Genomic DNA, 19022 nt, shown 5'->3' on the forward strand with positions numbered 1-19022 from the left:
TACCGCTAATCGTATGCTTTCTTCACTTACCGCCAATTCACTAGTAATGTTAAGGCAAATTGATGGTGCAGATTTTAATTTTAATTTTATTTTTTTCAAAATACCGGTAAATCAGTCTTTTATTTCACTGGTAATTTTCCAGAAAAGGCTGTATGTGTGAAAAAGGGCCAAGGTATTACATGAAAACATCTTGTAAAAATAATGTTACATTTAATCGTTAAAAAACATGAAGCCTTTGCAGTGCTTTAAAGATTTACTGAGACCTGCATTTTTAAATTACATTTTTAAATGAAATAATATCCTGTTTCATTTGGAAATAGCTTTCATATTGACTGTAATTTTCAAACAAACACACACACACACACACATTTCACATTTGTAATGTTTGTCATGGTTTGAGCTGCAGACTAAAGGCCTTCCAGAGATGCTGTGTGACTAAGCTCCGGCCCAGTATGTCCAAAACCGGGCCAACAAACCTGCAGCCCTCAGCATATTTTTCCAGTCACTTATTTCCTTTGCAACAAGGATCCTTATGTAATGATGTGCGGAAAATGAACCAGGTTTTATGATCATCTTTCCTGGAGGAGTAATGTCATAGTCAGCATAAAGCTTTTCCACACATGAGGGTTATTGCGAAATATAGTGTCCATATGTGTGGCAAATATGATCCGGTTGTTAAAACACTTTTACTTGGTTTGTCAGGAAAACACGGCGCATCAAGATCTGGAATGATCATTAGCTTCACAAAATGCTATTGTTATTCCTGTTATTCCTGACTTTCTCTTTTGTCACAGTCATAATTTCTGAGTGTTACACAGCTGCTGGGTATTTCCAGAACGTTAGCAGATAAATCTCCAAAATATTTGCAGTCTTGAGAGCAATAGCTAGCAGCAAATTATGGCAGTTCAGCCATTTTAGGCGCTGCATAGAAGAACAGTATTCCCCTATGCATTTTATGGGAATTTTTGGTTGCCATGACAACAGTGCGATATCCCTGCATATCCTGATATTCTGTGTATGGGTAATGTCACTTCTGTATTTGCACCTAAACTCAGAGGCCTTCTAGAATAAAAAAAGTGAAAAAGTAATTTTTAAAAAAATATATATTTTAAAGTCAAAGACGCATTGTAAATACAGCCTTTGATTTTGATTGCACTCGACTGAACCTTATTGTGACATGATATCTTAAGACTGCAGCTTGCCCTCAAACTGACAAATAGACATCAACATCCACATGCATACACACAAATGTTGTACTCAAATGAAAATGACCTATTTGTTCGGGCCACAAGAACAATGGCTCAATCTGTAGTTTGACATTCCACTCCATTCCAAAGCACAAGATATGTTTTCAAATCACATGCTTTTACGCTGACGCTGTTTTGTCTAGTATAGTATCGCTTTGTCTGTCTCAAATTCAAATTAGGACATAACGGTGCATATTTCATCAGCAACTTGATGCCTTCATGACAGAATTTAAATTTTTACGTGAACTAGCCCTTTAAAAAAAGTTAATCATATGTGGTGTTGGCACCCCATATAATTGTTACTGTGGTTATTTGTTTTATTTTGGTATTGATTCCTGCTAAAAAGTTATATATTTAAAAATACATTTATTTCATATTTAAAAATACATTTATTTCATATTAAGTACAGTTCAAATCTATTAAAAGGGGTGCACATAATTTGGTTTGGTCATCACACTGCATATAGCGTGACCCATTAAATATAACTATAAAAAAATAATAGTTATATTATTATTGATTTTTTTTTTTTATATAAAATAATAAACTAAATAATAATGTGTGATAATACTATTTAAAATTAAAAGGTAGACCTAGTATTAAATGCAAATACAATTATTTTATAGTAAACTTAAAAATAAAAAATTAATAAATAGCTTATATTTACTACTGCCTCTTTAAGAAGAATCACTTTATGTATTCTCCAAATGGAAGTCGCTTTGGATAAAAGTATCAAAAAAACATGGAAAACGGCATGGAATAGCCTAGATTTATTCTTTCAGTTTGAATAGAAATCTTATATAGCACAGTTTGTCGATCTAAAATGGTAATTGTGCATTTACAGTTGTCAACCATGTCGGACCTGCGGAGTGCGGACCACTTATGTGAAGTCCTGTCTGTTAACATATTTACTGACAAAACGCTTGAGACTTGTATACTGATATTAAAATTATAATTATAAAATTATAAAAATTAAACTTTAATTGGATTACTACTTTTGGAAAATTCACATTTCTTAATATTAAGACTAAAATGTGTTTAATGTTACTATTAATCAGGATTGTTTGATCTTTGAATAATATCAGTCTTTAAATGCAACATATTTAAAGTGTGCCTGAAGTATACTTGCAATAGTTTCACTTTAGCACAATCTAATATACTTCAGCATATCTTTAGTTGTACTTCAGTCGTTCCAATTTAGCAGACTTTAAATATACCAGTTTAGTACACTAAAAGTACAATTGCAGGGTATTTTATTAAGTACATAGATGTGTAAATGTAGTATACCAAGCATGAAATAAATGTATTTCAAATGCATGTTATTACATTTATTTTCCACTACGATAGTTTGGTGTCTAAATGATATCTAAAATGTGTAATTGTTTGAGCTAAATTTACGCATTAAACTAAACATTTTTGCCATTTCCCTTTATTTTATATTTCAGCCAAACATATTATATAATGTTGTATGTGTTCTAATAATATTTTAAAGTAAAAAAGCTGCTCATGGGCATGCATGAATATATATATATATATATATATATATATATATATATATATATATATATATATATATATATATACACACACACACACGTGTATGTATATATTATATTATTTCAAACAAAAACTAGATTTTTTTCCCCACTAGCCATCACAGTTCTACACACATAATGGGTGTTGAATTGGCTTATGTTATCTGGAAAACACACTGCATACTAGAGTGTGTGTGTGTGTGTGTGTGTGTGTGTGTGTGGAACATCTTATTGCTGTCCATACAGACTGGAGCATGAACACACCCCTCTGGGAGTGAGACGCCTGTGGACCAGCATCACCATGGTAACGGCAGGGATGCTGATGACTGTCCTAATGATGCTCTGTTGGGAGTGGAGGAGAGGGCACACTTTAACTTGTTCTGAAGTGGGGGTAGAGAAAAGTGTGTGTGTGTGTGTGTGTGTGCACACAATCAGCTAAAATTACACATGGACCAAGATTATTGCTGCTTAAGTATGTATGATTTGTGTTGATTTATCCTAATTTGTCATGAGCTTTGTCAGTGTGCCGTCCCCCTGTGAAAAGCTCTCCCAGCAGGCTGCGGGGCAGTTTGGCTCAGGGTAGCAGATGTCTGGAGTGGTTCACCTCTTTCTCAAATCAAGCTATTGATTTCCTCTTTTTCATTCTCTCATCACCCCTCCCCCATATGCCCTTCCTCATCTTTTTCCTTTCTTTGCGGTGAAGGGAGGGGGCTTCCTGTCATGAATAAGTCAGCGGCTTTTCACTTCTAGCAGTGAACACTTTTGCTGTGGAGGTTGAGTTTATATGATTAATTTTGGGATTTTAAGATAGTCTGAGGAAAACTGTCTGGGAAAATAGAAAGTTACTGTATGAGATTCACTTATCACACTTATAGTACGTGTTTATTAGGTTATTAGTCAATAGTGAATGCGTACTTGACATAATCCACATAATTTTTTAAGTTAAAATGAATATAAATGTGTAAGAGAAAATGTAGGTCCTGTTTTCCTTTAAATCCTTCTGCAATCATTGAAATTATCTTTTCATTTTTTATTCAATATGCAATTTAAAAGCAATTTTGTACAAAAATAAAAGGGTCTAATTCTCTCTAATTAGTCTCAATAAACTCCTAATTTGCTGCTGATTAATAATTAGTAAGGTAGTTGTTAAGTCTAGCTATTTGATAGGATTAGGGATGAATTATATGTTCATGAAGAATATGTGCTTTATAAGTACTAACAAACAGCCAATATGTTAATAATAATAACAGGCATGCTAATACAAGCAGCATTGTTCCCTATACTATACTAAGTGTTTCTAAATATAGAATTTACATTATGCAATACACACTATATGGTACAAATGTATACCATTTATTTATATACAGTATGCAATTATAATACAACAGTATAAATTTGGTGCATCTAATATCATCTTAATCAGTCCAGAAAAAAAAACCCTTTTCTAATATAATCTGATATTAATGTAAACTATGCATCCCGATTGAATACTGGTATAAACTGGTGATGTAAAAAATAGCATGTGTACCCCATTTACAGTGAAAACAAGCAAATCTGCCAAAAAACATGGGCATGCACCCAATTGTACTATTGCTCAGCAACAGAATCTCCGTTTTCTTATTTTGAGAAGTGTGAATAACAGAACCCTATGTGTGAGTATATGTGCAATTTTAACACATCATATTGAGACTTGCTGACGGCCTGGTTAAGAATCCCTGTGTCATGCTGTGTCCTGGTGACAGCTGTCAGTGTGGTGGTCACGTGTCGGCCTGACCCCTCTCAACTCATGACCCATCCTCCCCGACTCCTCTCCTCCAGCCCGCAGGCTTATCCTGCCAGATGCTTCCATCTGCTTCTTTCTCTATGCCTTTCTTTCTTTTCCTCATCTGTTTCTCCCCCTCCTTTCAGTCCAAAGACCTTTTTATGAGTGCATGCCATAATCAATTAAAGGGATCGTTCAACGTAATTTTTCACTAATCACAAGTGATTTTTTGGAAGAGTGTTGTATAGGCTTGGCAAGGTAGCATATCATGCTCCATAGTGCATACATTTCTCTATGCTCATTTATTTGGATAAGCCCCTCCTCCATTACCTTTCATTTCTTCATACAAATTTGTACATCATACTAGAATAACTTTTTTTTTTAATGTTGTCTTTTCATTACATTTTTCAATCACTCTATTCTCTGAGGATTTACAGATTATTTGTATGAACATCTGGGCAGAGTGTTGGAAAAGAACTCCTATCTGGTGATGATTTATTGCTGGACTATAATCCAGCATCAGCCCTAATCAAGCGTGAACCGAGAACGAGAAGTACTGTTCTATTTCAAGCCATTTCTTTATCTTCAGCACTTCCTTGCTCTTTGAAATGCATGGCACTTTCCCCTTTAATGAGCCTTTCCTTTTTTCTCTCTCAATTTGTGGTCCAGTTAAAACGTCTGTTCTTCAGTACATCAAACGTAGTGCATGTATAAATGCATGTGGCTGATGGAGCTCAGTGTGGCCTATAAATGGACCTGTCAGGTCCCTCAGTGTACTGTGAGAATAGGTGATATAAACTCTCATATTGTTTTTCCAATCATTTGTCTTCACCAATTATACAGATGAAGGATAATACATATTAATGCATATACCAAGTTTAGGATAATTTTTTTTATTTGAATTTATATGATGTATGTGATCTATTTTCATGCATAACTGTATCTCACTAAAAAATACCAAACAAACCAACCAAAAAGCTTTTACCTAAAATGGCCCGGAGTTTCTGGTGTCTTTAGGATTACTGACATAATGGGTTTAAAAACTGTGGTTTAGAATTGCACCTTTTCTTCATCTGAACTTGCTGTATCAGTCTCTTTTAAATGATGATATTTTTATTTCCTTTGATAATTATATTTAGAAAGAATCTACCGCCCACAGTTGAATTTTAATTGCATGAGCTCCTCTGTGGCTGGACATTTTGCTGAGCTTTGTTATTTTGCAGAGAGACAATTGCGTCACAAGAGAATGGTTAGATGGTGTGTTGGTGTGTGTGTGTATGCATGGATGTGCTTGTGTTTTTGTTTTATATAAGATGACCTGTGCGTTTTATTTAACAGTACATTTTCATGGTAATTATTCTATTTTCATAGCTCTTTTTAGTGCCACTGATGGACAAAATAATCACTTTATAAAAATATTAAGGGTTAAGAATTGAGACATAAAGGTTCCATATTATTAATTCAAGATCAAGCGGCAACCTCCCGCTTTTTCTCAGGAAGCCCATACGGAATTGACTTACACTGTAATTCATCAACTGGCCGCTAGAGGCTGGCTGCAAAAGGGAGTCAGTCCCATAGACTCCCCATGTTAAAATGCCCAACTTTACACCAGAAAAAAACGTTTACAGCTTGGTTTAATTTTGACCTTGACAACTGTGAGGGGGTGAATTTTTTTTATAACTCGTTTAAATTATATTAAGCATAAAAGCTGCAGTAGGTAACTTTTGTAAATATATATTTTTTTACATATTTGTTAAACCTGTCATTATGTCCTGACAGTAGAATATGAGACGGATAATCTGTGAAAAAATCAAGCTCCTCTGCCTCCTCCCAGTGGTCTTATTGCCATTTGCAGTTACGGACCGCTCCCGGTAAAAAAATCAACCAATCAGAGCTGCGGTCCGTAACTTTGTTTGTGTTCAAAATGTAGAAAAATGTATATAATAAGTGAGTACACCATGAATCCATTTTCCAAACTGTGATTTTAGCTTGTCCTTAATCACTAGGGTGCACCTATAATAAGTGTTTATATTCGGACTATTTTAGATTGCTTCGGGGGTACCGCGGCGGAGTAACCCAGTACCTTTGTGATTCTTCATAGACATAAACAGAGAGAAGTAGTTCCGGCTACGATGTTCTTCCGCAAGGTGCAAGCAGTTCTGTTTATTAACCGCTAGAGCGTCAAAAGTTCCCTACCGCAGCTTTAAAGTTCTGCATAATTAAGGTCGCGGCCACTTGAGTGACAGGTGGATTGCCACTGCTGTCACTGCTGTTGAGCTAGGTGGGCGTGTCTTCAGAAACCAGCTTCCGCCTTTTTAACATTTTGGATTATCTGGGAGTGACGCGCGGTGACTCACTGTCAAGATGGCGATGGCTGCCTCCGCCCACTTTTGGATTAAAAAACGCTCTTCAGAATCCAATTGGTGATGTTACGTCCATGTTTTTATAAGTCATGTTTATACATGTCTTTGCGCTAGATACTAAGCTAAAGGAACCATTTTTGTATATTTTTCTGAGTCTGTACATCCATATTTTACATTTGTATACTATATGCTATTCTATACTATATTATTTGTCGGCCACTAATCTACAATTTATATCAGTATCAGTGCTCTTCCCCAGAGCACAGCTGATAATATTTAATGAAATCTGTTATCGCTGCCTTTTCTCCCATGTCAACCTATTCATTTCCACATGAAACGCATGAACTACTAAACCTATAACCTTATCTTTTCTATGTTGCAAACTATTATTTTTTTGCATAACAGGAAAGAAACTTTCAGTACTGCTTTAAGGGACATGTGCACTCACTTTAGAGAAAATTACCTGTGTCTTGTTTCTCATAGAGGCACATGTGGTATCAGTTTGTGAGGCTGTGGGCAACATTTCCGAAATGTTTGATTGCTTTGGCTTCCTGGAAAACAGAGCCCTGTCATGGGTATGGGGCAGATTGGACACGCCGACTCTCTGAGAAACAATCGGATTAGTAGCCACTTCTTAGGCGTGCGGCAAGGTAATTTTAATGACATGGTTGAGAATGAACTCCGAAGCCTAGAATGGAACTAACTGACCAAATTCTGTGCACATTTTTTTTCTCTTCCTTTGGGATACTTTTTAATTTGTCCGTTTCTGTGTCTGCTATGTAATCAACAATGAGAAAAGTCACTTGTATATACATATGTTTTACTTGAAGCATTCATATCTTGGTAGTATTCGGCTTAGAGACACGCAAGAGTGTTCAAAATAATGAAAATGTGCCAAGTGTTTGTATTTATCACATGGTTTGAAAAAACTTTTATATACTGAATAGCTTTTATATATTTAAAAGATTTCATTTCATGTAAAGAAATATATTTTAGTGTATACATCTTTTCACTATTTTTATTTTTAACTATTTATTTTTTTTGTTTGTTTGAATGTATTTTTGGAATGTAAAAATTAGTTTAAAAATGAATATTATGAAGTTTTTGGAGCATTTATTGCACTCCCTGTGACATTTAACCCGGACAAATTTTGCCACATCTATTACAAGACATTTTGACCTCTATATGATATCATTAATGTTTTGTCATGATATTGCACTGTTTTATGTTTTTTTTCTGCATGTTGTGTGCACCACATTGATTTTAGTGGTCGCATCACATTACTTTATTTGATCAACAACATTTTTTCAAATATTAATAAGCATTGAAGCAGTTATTTTTTAAATATGAGCATAATGGCAATATAATATATTGAAAACTATTTAAATAGGGTTTCTTTACAATAATTTAATTTATTAAATAACAATAAAACATTTACATAGTAAATACAAGTAAAGATTTAAGAAATTACGTTTTTTTTTTTTGTCTAATATAATATCAGGATGGTTGGTTTTCTCTGATATTTTTGGCTTTATGTTACTAAAATGTATTAAAACAAAGATTGTATTCCAGAAAATTAAAAGTATGCTCATCACAGAAAAGGTGTATTCAAGTTATTGCATACGGTTTGAATTTGCATTGAAATGTAGTTTTGAATAAATAAATAAATGTGGTCAAAGAAATGAGCATTACGTCACTCTAGCAGGTTATGTGGTGTTGATATGGTGAGAATGCAGCAAGATTTCATTCACATAAAGGGGACCGTTTTAATTAGGGTGGCTACAGAGAATTTGTTCGCATGATTCCCACCCTGCGAGACAATAGAGGAGGCCTCCCACTCGGGGGCTTGAGCAAATCGCGCTCAGCTTCACTCTGGGCTCGTTGACACTCTGAGGCGCATTTCTAGGTCATGAGAGTCTGTTATGAATAATAAAACGAGTCTGCTTTAAATGGAATATTTATAGAAGTGAAACGCTGCACCTCCTTCCTGTATTATTTTCTCAGATATAGTTTCTGTGACACTGATATTTGCAGTATTTCTTATTCACTAATATTTCCCGAATCTTGTATTCTTTACCATGGGCTGTGTGTTTTTTTTCGTTTTACCATTATGTTAGCTGTGGGGGATCGTGAAACAGACTGTGAATGATCCAGGGACCTAATGATTCAGGCAGGGGCCCCTGACGGGAACCGTAATATTTAGTAGTGAGGAAATGGTTTGGGGAGAGGTGATGAAAGAGGAACTGATGTCGAAGTACAGGGGAATTTTTTGTGTAGGCGAGGTTTGAGGATTCTGACCTAGATGTTTAAGTGTGGGACCGTTTAGCCAGAAAATAATAAGAGCGTAGTCAAGTAGGTCTATTTTGGTGCTGTAGGCTATATATTTTCCAAAAAACACATGATGTATTTTCAGCTCCTCTATAATCAACATAATAATTGCAGGGTCCACATAATCACATTTGATGGATTTGGATTCTTTCAACTCTTTCTGGATAGACATAATCTTTGACCTTGCACTGGGGGCCAGTGTTATTCTCCTTCCCACATTATTATGTCTTTTATGTTCCTCCATATTCCGGGCCATCCATGATAAACCACAATCACACGCACAACTAAAATCAACATTACAGAACCCACATAATGTCCAGTAGAAGTCTCAGCAGAACCATATTCACTCACCCTAAGAGTGAAGGCCCAGTCTCAACTCATTAGGACACTTAGTATCAGAGGTGTTTTCTGCTTAGGGTCTCCCCCAAGCAACCTTCTAGCAATGCACCTACAGATTTCCTTCAAAATGTGTAAATATGGAGTTTTTCTGGAGAATACGGTCTGATGACAAAAATGTAGTTTCTGCTATAACTTATTTGATATTAATTAATAATTGATATTGTAATTTTAATTGATATTAAAATTACAGATTACATTATAATTACATCGCTTTTCAGACCAATGAACCTTGTAAAAATTGATGTGTGTTGTAAGGTGGGGCATAGAGGAGAAACAATAATGTACAGTATGTGGAAAATTATGTTTTCTTTTAACCTTAAACTGCATAATCACATTTCATTACACCAAATACTGTTTTTTTTTTAGCAGCATCATATGTCCCCTTAATGATGACACTGAATTAGCTATTTGAGTGAACTAAATAGCTTTAAGTAAGCTTTAGATGATAACAAAGGCTATCTAAATGTAAAAATAAGGTCAGTTAGCTTGCAAATTTAAATTTCCACTATCAACCACCAACAGTGGATTTATATAATCTGTAATAGGGCTTGGGCGTCGTGACGTCATTACTTGGCATGGCCGCCATGTTGATGACCTCCTTCACTCGGACTACTGCGCAGTGTTTAGACATACTCCCTCTCAGCCGTGTGTCTTAATTTGATTTCTTAAAAATCTATTTCAACCATGGTAAACCGTTGCTGTATTGTGGGGTGTAATAGCGCAACACATAATCGGCATGAGGAAAATAAAATGAGAATGGATTAACTTTCCACCATTTTCCTGCTTGGAGGCGCGACCACGGAGACCATAACGTCTGAATATGAATTTATATAGCTTAAGTCAACATTGAAAATAAGGAAAATTTCTCGGGTTACTCATCCAAAATACGGGAAATTTCAACATTTCATCTTTCTGTTGCTATCCCTCTGCTGACAGCAGAAATCCGTACTACAAAACTGCTGCATTAACTAACGTTAAGCGATTTGTGAAGCTAGGTTTAACGTGACTTTAGTTACAGATTGGTGTGAAATCGTGCTCCAACAACAACCACGCTATCTTAAAAAGCCCAACATCACACTAAGGTTGCTTTTAAGTAAGCAAAACTATGCTTTGAAAACATCTGTTTCGCTGGAAGGGCAAGGAGTAGCAACAGGACAACAGCACAGAGAATTGACAGGTCCGATTGAAGGGCTAACGGGATATTTTACAGGAAAATACTAAAACGGGAAAAAAAGCAGGAAAAGAGCTCAAATACGCAAGAACCCCAGAAAAACGGGAGGGTTGACAGCTACTAACTACACTGTTGAAACACATAGTTAAAAGTCCATGTGTGAATGGTTGTTAGCACTAACGGTTACTAAACTAGCAGCTAGGTAGAGCACAGCTTACCGGATTACTGTATGCTGCTTGCCGCTGTTCCGGTTCTATGATTTGCAGCTCCTGAACCCATCCATTTGTGAACTATACATGAAACTCCAATGACTTGTAGTTTCGGAACTATTCTAAAGTGTAGGCACTCACAAAACAAACAGGGTAGCCAAAGACATTTGTAATGCAAAAGTGTGGCAGCAAGTCATCTTTGTTGGGAATTTCATATGGATCCAAACCGTTAATAGTGCAGATTTTGTCCACATTCCGGTCCCTGGCATCCCTATTTAGCGTATCCCTATAAATCCCACAACCTTTTCGCGATTTTAACATCTTTTTTCTTTCTCCCAACTCTGCTTCTTCTCGTTCAACTTGCTGTATGTTTACATTCGAGAGGCCATCAACATGGCCGCCACGTCCCAGAATGCAACGCGGCACCCAAGCCCTATATGGTACCAATATATCTTGAACCACTACTTTTAATGCACATTTATTTCGTTAAATACATATTACATTATTTTTTAAAGAACTTAACATAATGTGCATTGGATGCTGATGCTCCATTACAAAAACTAAGGTAATTAAATGCAACTTTAGCACACAGTGAAATGAGGAATAGTTAGACCCCAAATAAAAAGATCTAAATCAATCCAGCTGACCTTCAACTGCACCGTTTCTCTGTTGAGATATTTGTTAGTTTTGTACTACCACTATCAACATGTAACATCATAATTCATATTTCAGATTTGCTGCAGTCAAACATTGCATAGCTTTGAGATATATTTTTGTCTCCCAGTGCTCTAGATCATTTGCATATGATTGTTTGCATTACAATATGTGTCTCCTAGTAAGCATGTCTGTATAATGGCTGATAAAGGCTGGAGAATAGTGTTGGGTGAGGAAAGTGCTGCATTTTGGATTTGCGGCCCACTCCATTGGCAGAACTTGTCCTTGTGCTTTGGACACAATTTTAGCCTTGTGAATGCTAAACGTTCTACAGTTTTAGCCCAAAATATTATAGAGACTAAATCAGCCACCTAGCAACACTAAGAACACCCTAGTAAGCAAAATAGCAATTTGCTAAAACACTTTAGTGACCAAATAGCAACACCACACAACGGTGACTTTGATTAAGAAAAGATTATTAATAAAACATGATTAAAGTAAAAGTTTTAATTTGACATTAATACAAAGTTCACTTTTTGAAAGTGTATTAGAAACATAGTGTACTCTCTTTAAGTGCACTTAAGATTTAACATACACTACAAATGCACATTCTGGCATGAAGCTCTTGATGATGCAGTCCAATAGGTCTAACTCAATCTGACCTAATGACATCATCACATGGCACAGTAGGCCTGCTTGATTAATCAAATGCGATTAATTTCGATTGTCATGCACATTTAGTCAGTAAAGTCAGTTCTGTGATTAGCAATAAATGTCCATCACCTGCTTTCAGGTGGAGCAACATTTACTACACAGAGCTGTAGTTCTCTGACAAGGTATGCAAAAGCGCTTTCATAATCGCAGACCATATAATCGTAGGATTATGAAATCAACTATATAATTTGCGATAATCACAGCTTTTTGCGTATCTTCTCCGTCAACTACGGATCTAATTAGTAAATGCTGCTCCGTCTGGGAGCACGTGAACCTACCACATTTAATAAAAAGTTTTTACTCCAAACTCACTTCACAACGTCAATCGAGTGTTTGAAATAAATCCTTCTGTGAGATGATGTTGCGATTATCATTTCATTATATATATATACTTTATTATGATGAAAATTATAATAAGAAGAACTCAGATAAACCAAATATTGCCATATTCGTGTCTTTATTAGTCACGTTGAATCAATGAAAGCAGATAAATCTTCTGTTTATTCAGCTGCAGCAAAGATTTCTTCTTCGGGGCATATTTTGATTTACAACATGAGCAGAATGCAATGATGTGAAAGTTTCAAATGTCAAGATTTTATTCAGAATACCATATAGATGACATATCAAATGTTTCAAATGTATAATTTTAAAGGAAAAATAAGTTGATTTTAAATTTCATGGCATCAACACATGTCAAAGTTGGGACAAGGCCATGTTTACCATGTTTACAATCAAAGACATACCATGTTTACAGTTGTGGCATCCTCTCTTCTTTTTATAACAGTCTGCAAACGTCTGGGGAGACAAGTTGCTCAAGTTTAGGAATAGGAATGTTGTCCCATCCTTGTCTAATACAGGCTTCTAGTTGCTTAACTGTCTTGGATTGTGTTCACCAACAATGTTTTCCGGAAGTATTCCTGAGCCCATGTTGTGATTTACATTACAGTAGCATTCCTGTATGTGATGCAGTGCCGTCTAAGGGCCCGAAGATCCCGGGCATCCAGTATAGTTGTCTACCCGTGACCCTTATGCACAGTGATTGTTCCAGATTCTCTGAATCTTTGGATGATATTATGCACTGTAGATGATGATAACTTCAATCTCTTTGCAATTTTTCTCTGAGAAATTCCTTTCTGATATTGCTCCACTATATTTCAGAGCAGCGTTGGGGGAAATAGTGATCCTCTGCCCATCTTGACTTCTGAGAGACACTGCCACTCTAAAAGGCTCTTTTTATACCCAATCATGTTGCCAATTGACCTTATAAGTTGCAAATTGATCCTCCAGCTGTTCCTTATATGTACATTTACCTTTCCTGCCCTCTTATTGCTACCTGTCCCAACTTTTTTTGAATGTGTAGCTCTCGTGAAATCCAAAATGAGCCAATATTTGGCATGACATTTCAAAATGTCTCTCTTTCAACATTTGATATGTTGTCTGTATTTTATTGTGAATAAAATGTAAGTTTATGAGATTTGTAAATTATTCCATTCCTGTTTTATTCAAAATTTGTACAGTGTCCCAATTTTTATTTGAATCGGGTTTGTATATTACCATGCCAATCCCTCCAAGAGCTCTCATGAAAGTTAAGGGTTACACAGTTTCTATATCATAAAGTTTCTGTTTTAAATAGATTTGGGACAGTATATTCATAACACCTTACATCAGTTCATCTACACAGTGAGACACTATTTTCATCCATTTCCCATGCTTCTTACTGTAGCTTTCGGCAGTAGAACTTCTGTTCTTTTCTTTGTTGTCCTGACTAGCATAGCACCAAACTCCTACTCATTATTTTGCAGAGATGGGGAATGAGATTAGCTGTGCACTACAATATGTTAATGATTACCTCCATTATTAAAAGAATGAAACATCAAAGCCTTGGCATGTTAGAAATGCTGGAGTGTTCTTTATCTGAGCATACACAATTCATTAATATCTCTAGATATCGTTTTAGAATGCACAGTTGTTACCAGAATTATTCTTGCTTTTGCAGGTAAGCGTGAGACAGATTGAAAAAGCAGTAGTTTCAGCTGTAGTTTCAGTGCTCCATATTTTATCCTCCTACACAAAGCTCTCAGATGACAGAGGATAATGCCATTTTCTCCTCCGAGCTAACAGCACCCTTGACCCAGAGTGCACTGCTTTGGCCCTCTGGATAGAATGCATTCCAGTCTGTCAGTACTATGGAGATGAGTTTTATAAAGGGTTATCCACGGGACTGACCTGGAAATAAAAAACTTTTCATTAGTCTGTTTTATTATGTTTTGTGAACTTGCTTTGAACAAACCCCTAACCCTAAGCATTAAACTTGTCCCAAAGCAATTGTGCTACAAACATGAATGATGCCGTAATTCAATTCATGTGCCTATTTGAGAAGAGTTGTGATGTTACTTTTTTATATGGCCAGAATTATGTTTTTCCTAATGAGAGCATTAGGAAGGAACAAATAGTTATGGTCACATTATGGGGAATAACTGATAAAGGGCAATTATTTTGTTTTATCTAATTAAATGTAAAAAAAAAAAAAAAAAAAAAAAAAAAAAAATTAAATCAGTTATTTTAAATGTGAATTTAGGCATCAAAACATTATAATTTACACATGTAAAATTTACATTTATTTTGAGATTTGCTAAAGATTATATTTATTATAATAAATACAAACTGAAAATATATATTGTATAAATATAAGGTATACACATATTAATATAAAGTGTAAATGATCCATTTTAATACTGACCAGTAAGTTATATAGTATTAATACATTGGGCATGCTTATATAATTTCATTCAAGAAGAAACAAATAGTTGGACATATTCATAATTGTTTTTACGTGTCTTTTTTTAAATCTGTATTGTATTGATTTCTTGGTGTTATTGTTGATGTCTTTGACTGAATAGTCGTTTACTAAGACGTTTCTTCTTTCTCTGTCCTGCAGGGCCTTATACACATATGAAGATGACAGTAACGATTTGATCCTGTCTGCATCAGGAGGTAGGCTACATCTCAACATACTTCCTGTCCAAATATAGACTATCTAATAATAACCAACCAGAATGTAGTCATGCACAAGCAATAACGCTGTCGGTTATGACTGATGACATTCATTTGCATTGTTGATGTACCATGATTGAGCTAGTGAATGCAACTGTGCCATTGTATCTTGACAGAAGCCAAACGCAAGTGATATTAACACTGCTAGTATTGTGCACGGACAAACATCTTCATTCAATTGCAGCATATCTACTGTAAATATTAATAAAGCGCATGGACTGTAATCCTGCCATGCAAGTACAGATCCCAAACACTGGAGGTAACCATACTAAGCAGTTCGAATCTTGAAGTATTATAATGCATCAAGCTGCACAGTCTCTGATTTCCCTCCGAGCTGGAGGAGGGAAACCTGTCATTTCCCACTGATGACAATCATTTAGTCTGTGACTGATGGAAGGTTGTTATTAAGGGCCGTGTTGATTAGCACAGAGGACACCATTCAGAAGGTGGAGTTGTTGTGGAAAGCCTGTTTGCAAGAGATTTGCCGCAAAGTATTTATGACCAAAAGCATCACTTTGCTGCCGTTTTCATAAACAATATTGTATCTTAGTGATGTTAAAAATGCCAACACAATATGAAAATGATGCCAAACAGAGCAGGGGCATTCATGCTATTCATGCAAACTTGTGAGATATTTAGCAAATGACAACATAAAAAAAAAAAAAATAATTATCCAATTTATTCAAGTGCAATTTTAGATGATCAATTTTAAATGACCAAGAGTGGAATTTAATTTAGATCAGTTTAGTGTACACAGAGTTCATTTTTTTAGTATGTGGGTAGAAAGTAGTGGGCTTATGTGTCTACAGCTTTATGTGATTTCCTCTTTCCGGAGCAGGAAAGAACTTCCACCAGACTGCGGGTGTGTGTGTGTGTGTGTTTATGTCTACCAAACACTCTCCGGAGATCTATTTCTGTCTATTGGCACATTTATACCTCTCATGAGAAGCAGTAACTAACCCATCAGTCATGGTTATCAGCATAATGAGTAGCCAGCACAACATGGTGATTAAATAGGAAGCATTTGCTTTTAGAATTGAATTCTATTAAGAATGATTTTGCAATGAATTATTATTATTATTATGAAATATTTATTATATAAATATTTGTATTATTAAACATAATTACCAGTATTAAGTAGTAAATGGTTGTTTTAAATTGTTTTTGTTTATAATAATGTATATATAAACGAACTATGTTTTTAGAGAATATATTTTCTTTTTTTTCCAATTAGATACATTCCTTTTTCTTATTCCAGTGGCATTTTAGTTATACCTTTAAACAAAGGTCAACATTTTAAAATCCATTTCCTGAAAACATACTTATAAAATAACTTCTTATCTTATGGATATTTCAGATGTTTAAGGATGTTTAAACTTTGACATGTATTGAATTATTCTGCAGTGAGGACTAACTAAATAAAATGGGTCTAACTAACAAGGCAGGAAATCATTTTCTCTGATGGAGCCCACACATAAGCCCCCACAATCCTGAATTAGTAGTTACTGTATGAGATGGCTTGATTAGATGTACTATCACTGTGTGGTCAGGCCAAAACGGACAATATTCAGCCTTTTTTGATTAGTACACAAAAACGGCCTTTTCTTTCTAAACAGTGTGATTGTTGTGTTTCACAGAAGGCGGTCTGGCAGAGATTGCAGTAACCTTCGATAACAGCCGGATCATGTACGGTTTCTGCAGCCTGAAGGAGCCCAGCGCAGCCCTGCCTCGCTACATCCTCATCAACTGGGTGAGATGACGCAACAACCTGCGTTCAGGGAATTTTGAAACCCGTTAGCAAGAACGCTAGCTCTAGAGGTCAACAAAGACACAGCAGTCAACCTAACCACAGTCAATCAACATCAGCGCTGCCCTCAAATCAGACATGCATTCTTTTATCGTACAAAATCAGGAAATCATTTTGTAATTTTGACCCCACGTCAAGCCCCCACAATCCTGAATTAGTAGTTATAAAATTAGAATTTAGCTAAAAATCCAAGGTTAGATTAGAAGACATGTTCTGTTTGTGGCTTGTGGTTAAGCTGATATGGACCAGTTTAACAGTTAGTGGCTTGAAGCCGTTTTGATTTTTGGATGGCAAAAAGTACGGCTGAATCATTCGATAATATTGCTTAGAATAGATAAAATAAAAGAACAAGCCTCCAGGCATGATTTTAGCTCCATTTAGATCATCCATTTTAAAACCTGGCACCATTTTGAAGAGCATGCAATTGTAAAAAGCGAGTTGCACACAACTCATGAAAGACACTCTTAAATGCTTTCAGTATTTTCTTAGGTTTGTTTAATTACAAGCATGTTTTGGACTTTGTATTGTTAGTACTCAACCCTTTATGTCACAGCAATTATTTTAAATTGTGTGCACTTGATTATTTTCAATGGGGGCTGATCAGAGAAGTCTGCCTGTTGTTAGTTGAATTATTAAAGCAGCAGTATCTCTTTAAATAAATTGTTGCCTTGGAAACACACGTCATGGTTGCGGTGGAACATAATGTTCACCTCAGTTTTAAGTTTAGGGATGTGATTATCAGGTTTTTGTTTTCTGAATGCATCGGGGGAGCAATCTGAGACAATTATATATTACCTGTATACTCCGAAGTGTGCTAGACTTTTTATGTATTCTCTACAGTTGTGTTCTTTGAATAAACGCATGTATGACAACGTGTGTTCAGGTTGGTGAGGATGTGCCTGATGCCAGGAAGTGTGCATGTGCCAGTCATGTAGCCAACATAGCCGAGTTTTTCCAGGTGGGTCTCTCCAAGGTAAAACACACATCTTTTACTTCTCTTCTAAATTGGGTAATAATCCATTTCAGAAACACACGACTCCATTGTCATCTTCACATCGTCTCTGCTCTGAGCATGCGAGAGTTTCCAAATCATTTTTTGTCACTTTTCTTTGAAAACTGTATGAAGAAAAAGGACACTTTCATTGTTAGTGTTGGGGTGAATCTCACAAAACCTGATCCAGGGCAGGTTGAGTTCACCACCAAAGCAAATCAAAGAAATGAGAGGTTATACTCTCTAAGTACCATCAATTTTATGAATTCGTTTATTGATTTATTTTTATTTTAACTCATTATGACATCATTTTGGTGAGAATTAAGCATGTTTAGCCTTTAACCCTCAAATATTCTGATAAATTCTCATAGTAATGCACAAAAACAAATTGTTGTAAATCTCATTACTATTATGTAGTGTAAAACAAAATACTTAAAAAATAATAATAATAAAAAGTTATGAAACATTTGATTTAGGTAGATTTGACATACACTGTCTGTAATTTATGCATAGTTTATTAAAATAATTTTGTCCAGATAAGATGGTTTTCATTAGTTTGTTATAGAAAAGAGAATCCAGTGGGAATTAATTGACATTGAAAATAATGAACATTACACGGAAATGTGGAAAATATAAAAATGTGAAATTAAACTGTTCATAGATTTTTTTTTTTTCAATGAAATGTGAACTTAAAAAGAAAACAATACAAAATAACTTTGTGTAACGTGTTGATTACACAGTTGTTGTTTTTTTACTTAATAAACAAATGTAAAATTATACAGAAAATTTTT

The 19022-nt window shown here is 35.3% G+C and overlaps 1 protein-coding gene across 11 annotated transcripts in view; it reads left to right on the forward strand.

Annotated features, from left to right (window-relative positions):
* dbn1 (drebrin 1) overlaps positions 1-19022 on the forward strand; it is an 81748-nt gene that overhangs the window by 43907 nt on the left and 18819 nt on the right. For 6 of the 11 annotated variants that reach the window (XM_026195691.1, XM_026195690.1, XM_026195698.1 and 3 more), the window contains exons 2-4: positions 15318-15373; positions 17071-17183; positions 18124-18213. In XM_026195691.1, the coding sequence (XP_026051476.1) occupies positions 15318-15373; positions 17071-17183; positions 18124-18213 (259 nt within the window). The remainder of the gene's footprint in view (positions 1-15317; positions 15374-17070; positions 17184-18123; positions 18214-19022) is intronic. The other 5 variants (XM_026195695.1, XM_026195700.1, XM_026195694.1 and 2 more) reach the window with 1 other exon arrangement.

The sequence above is a fragment of the Carassius auratus genome, chromosome 21, assembly GCF_003368295.1.
Source record: "Carassius auratus strain Wakin chromosome 21, ASM336829v1, whole genome shotgun sequence".
Lineage (NCBI taxonomy): Eukaryota > Metazoa > Chordata > Actinopteri > Cypriniformes > Cyprinidae > Carassius > Carassius auratus.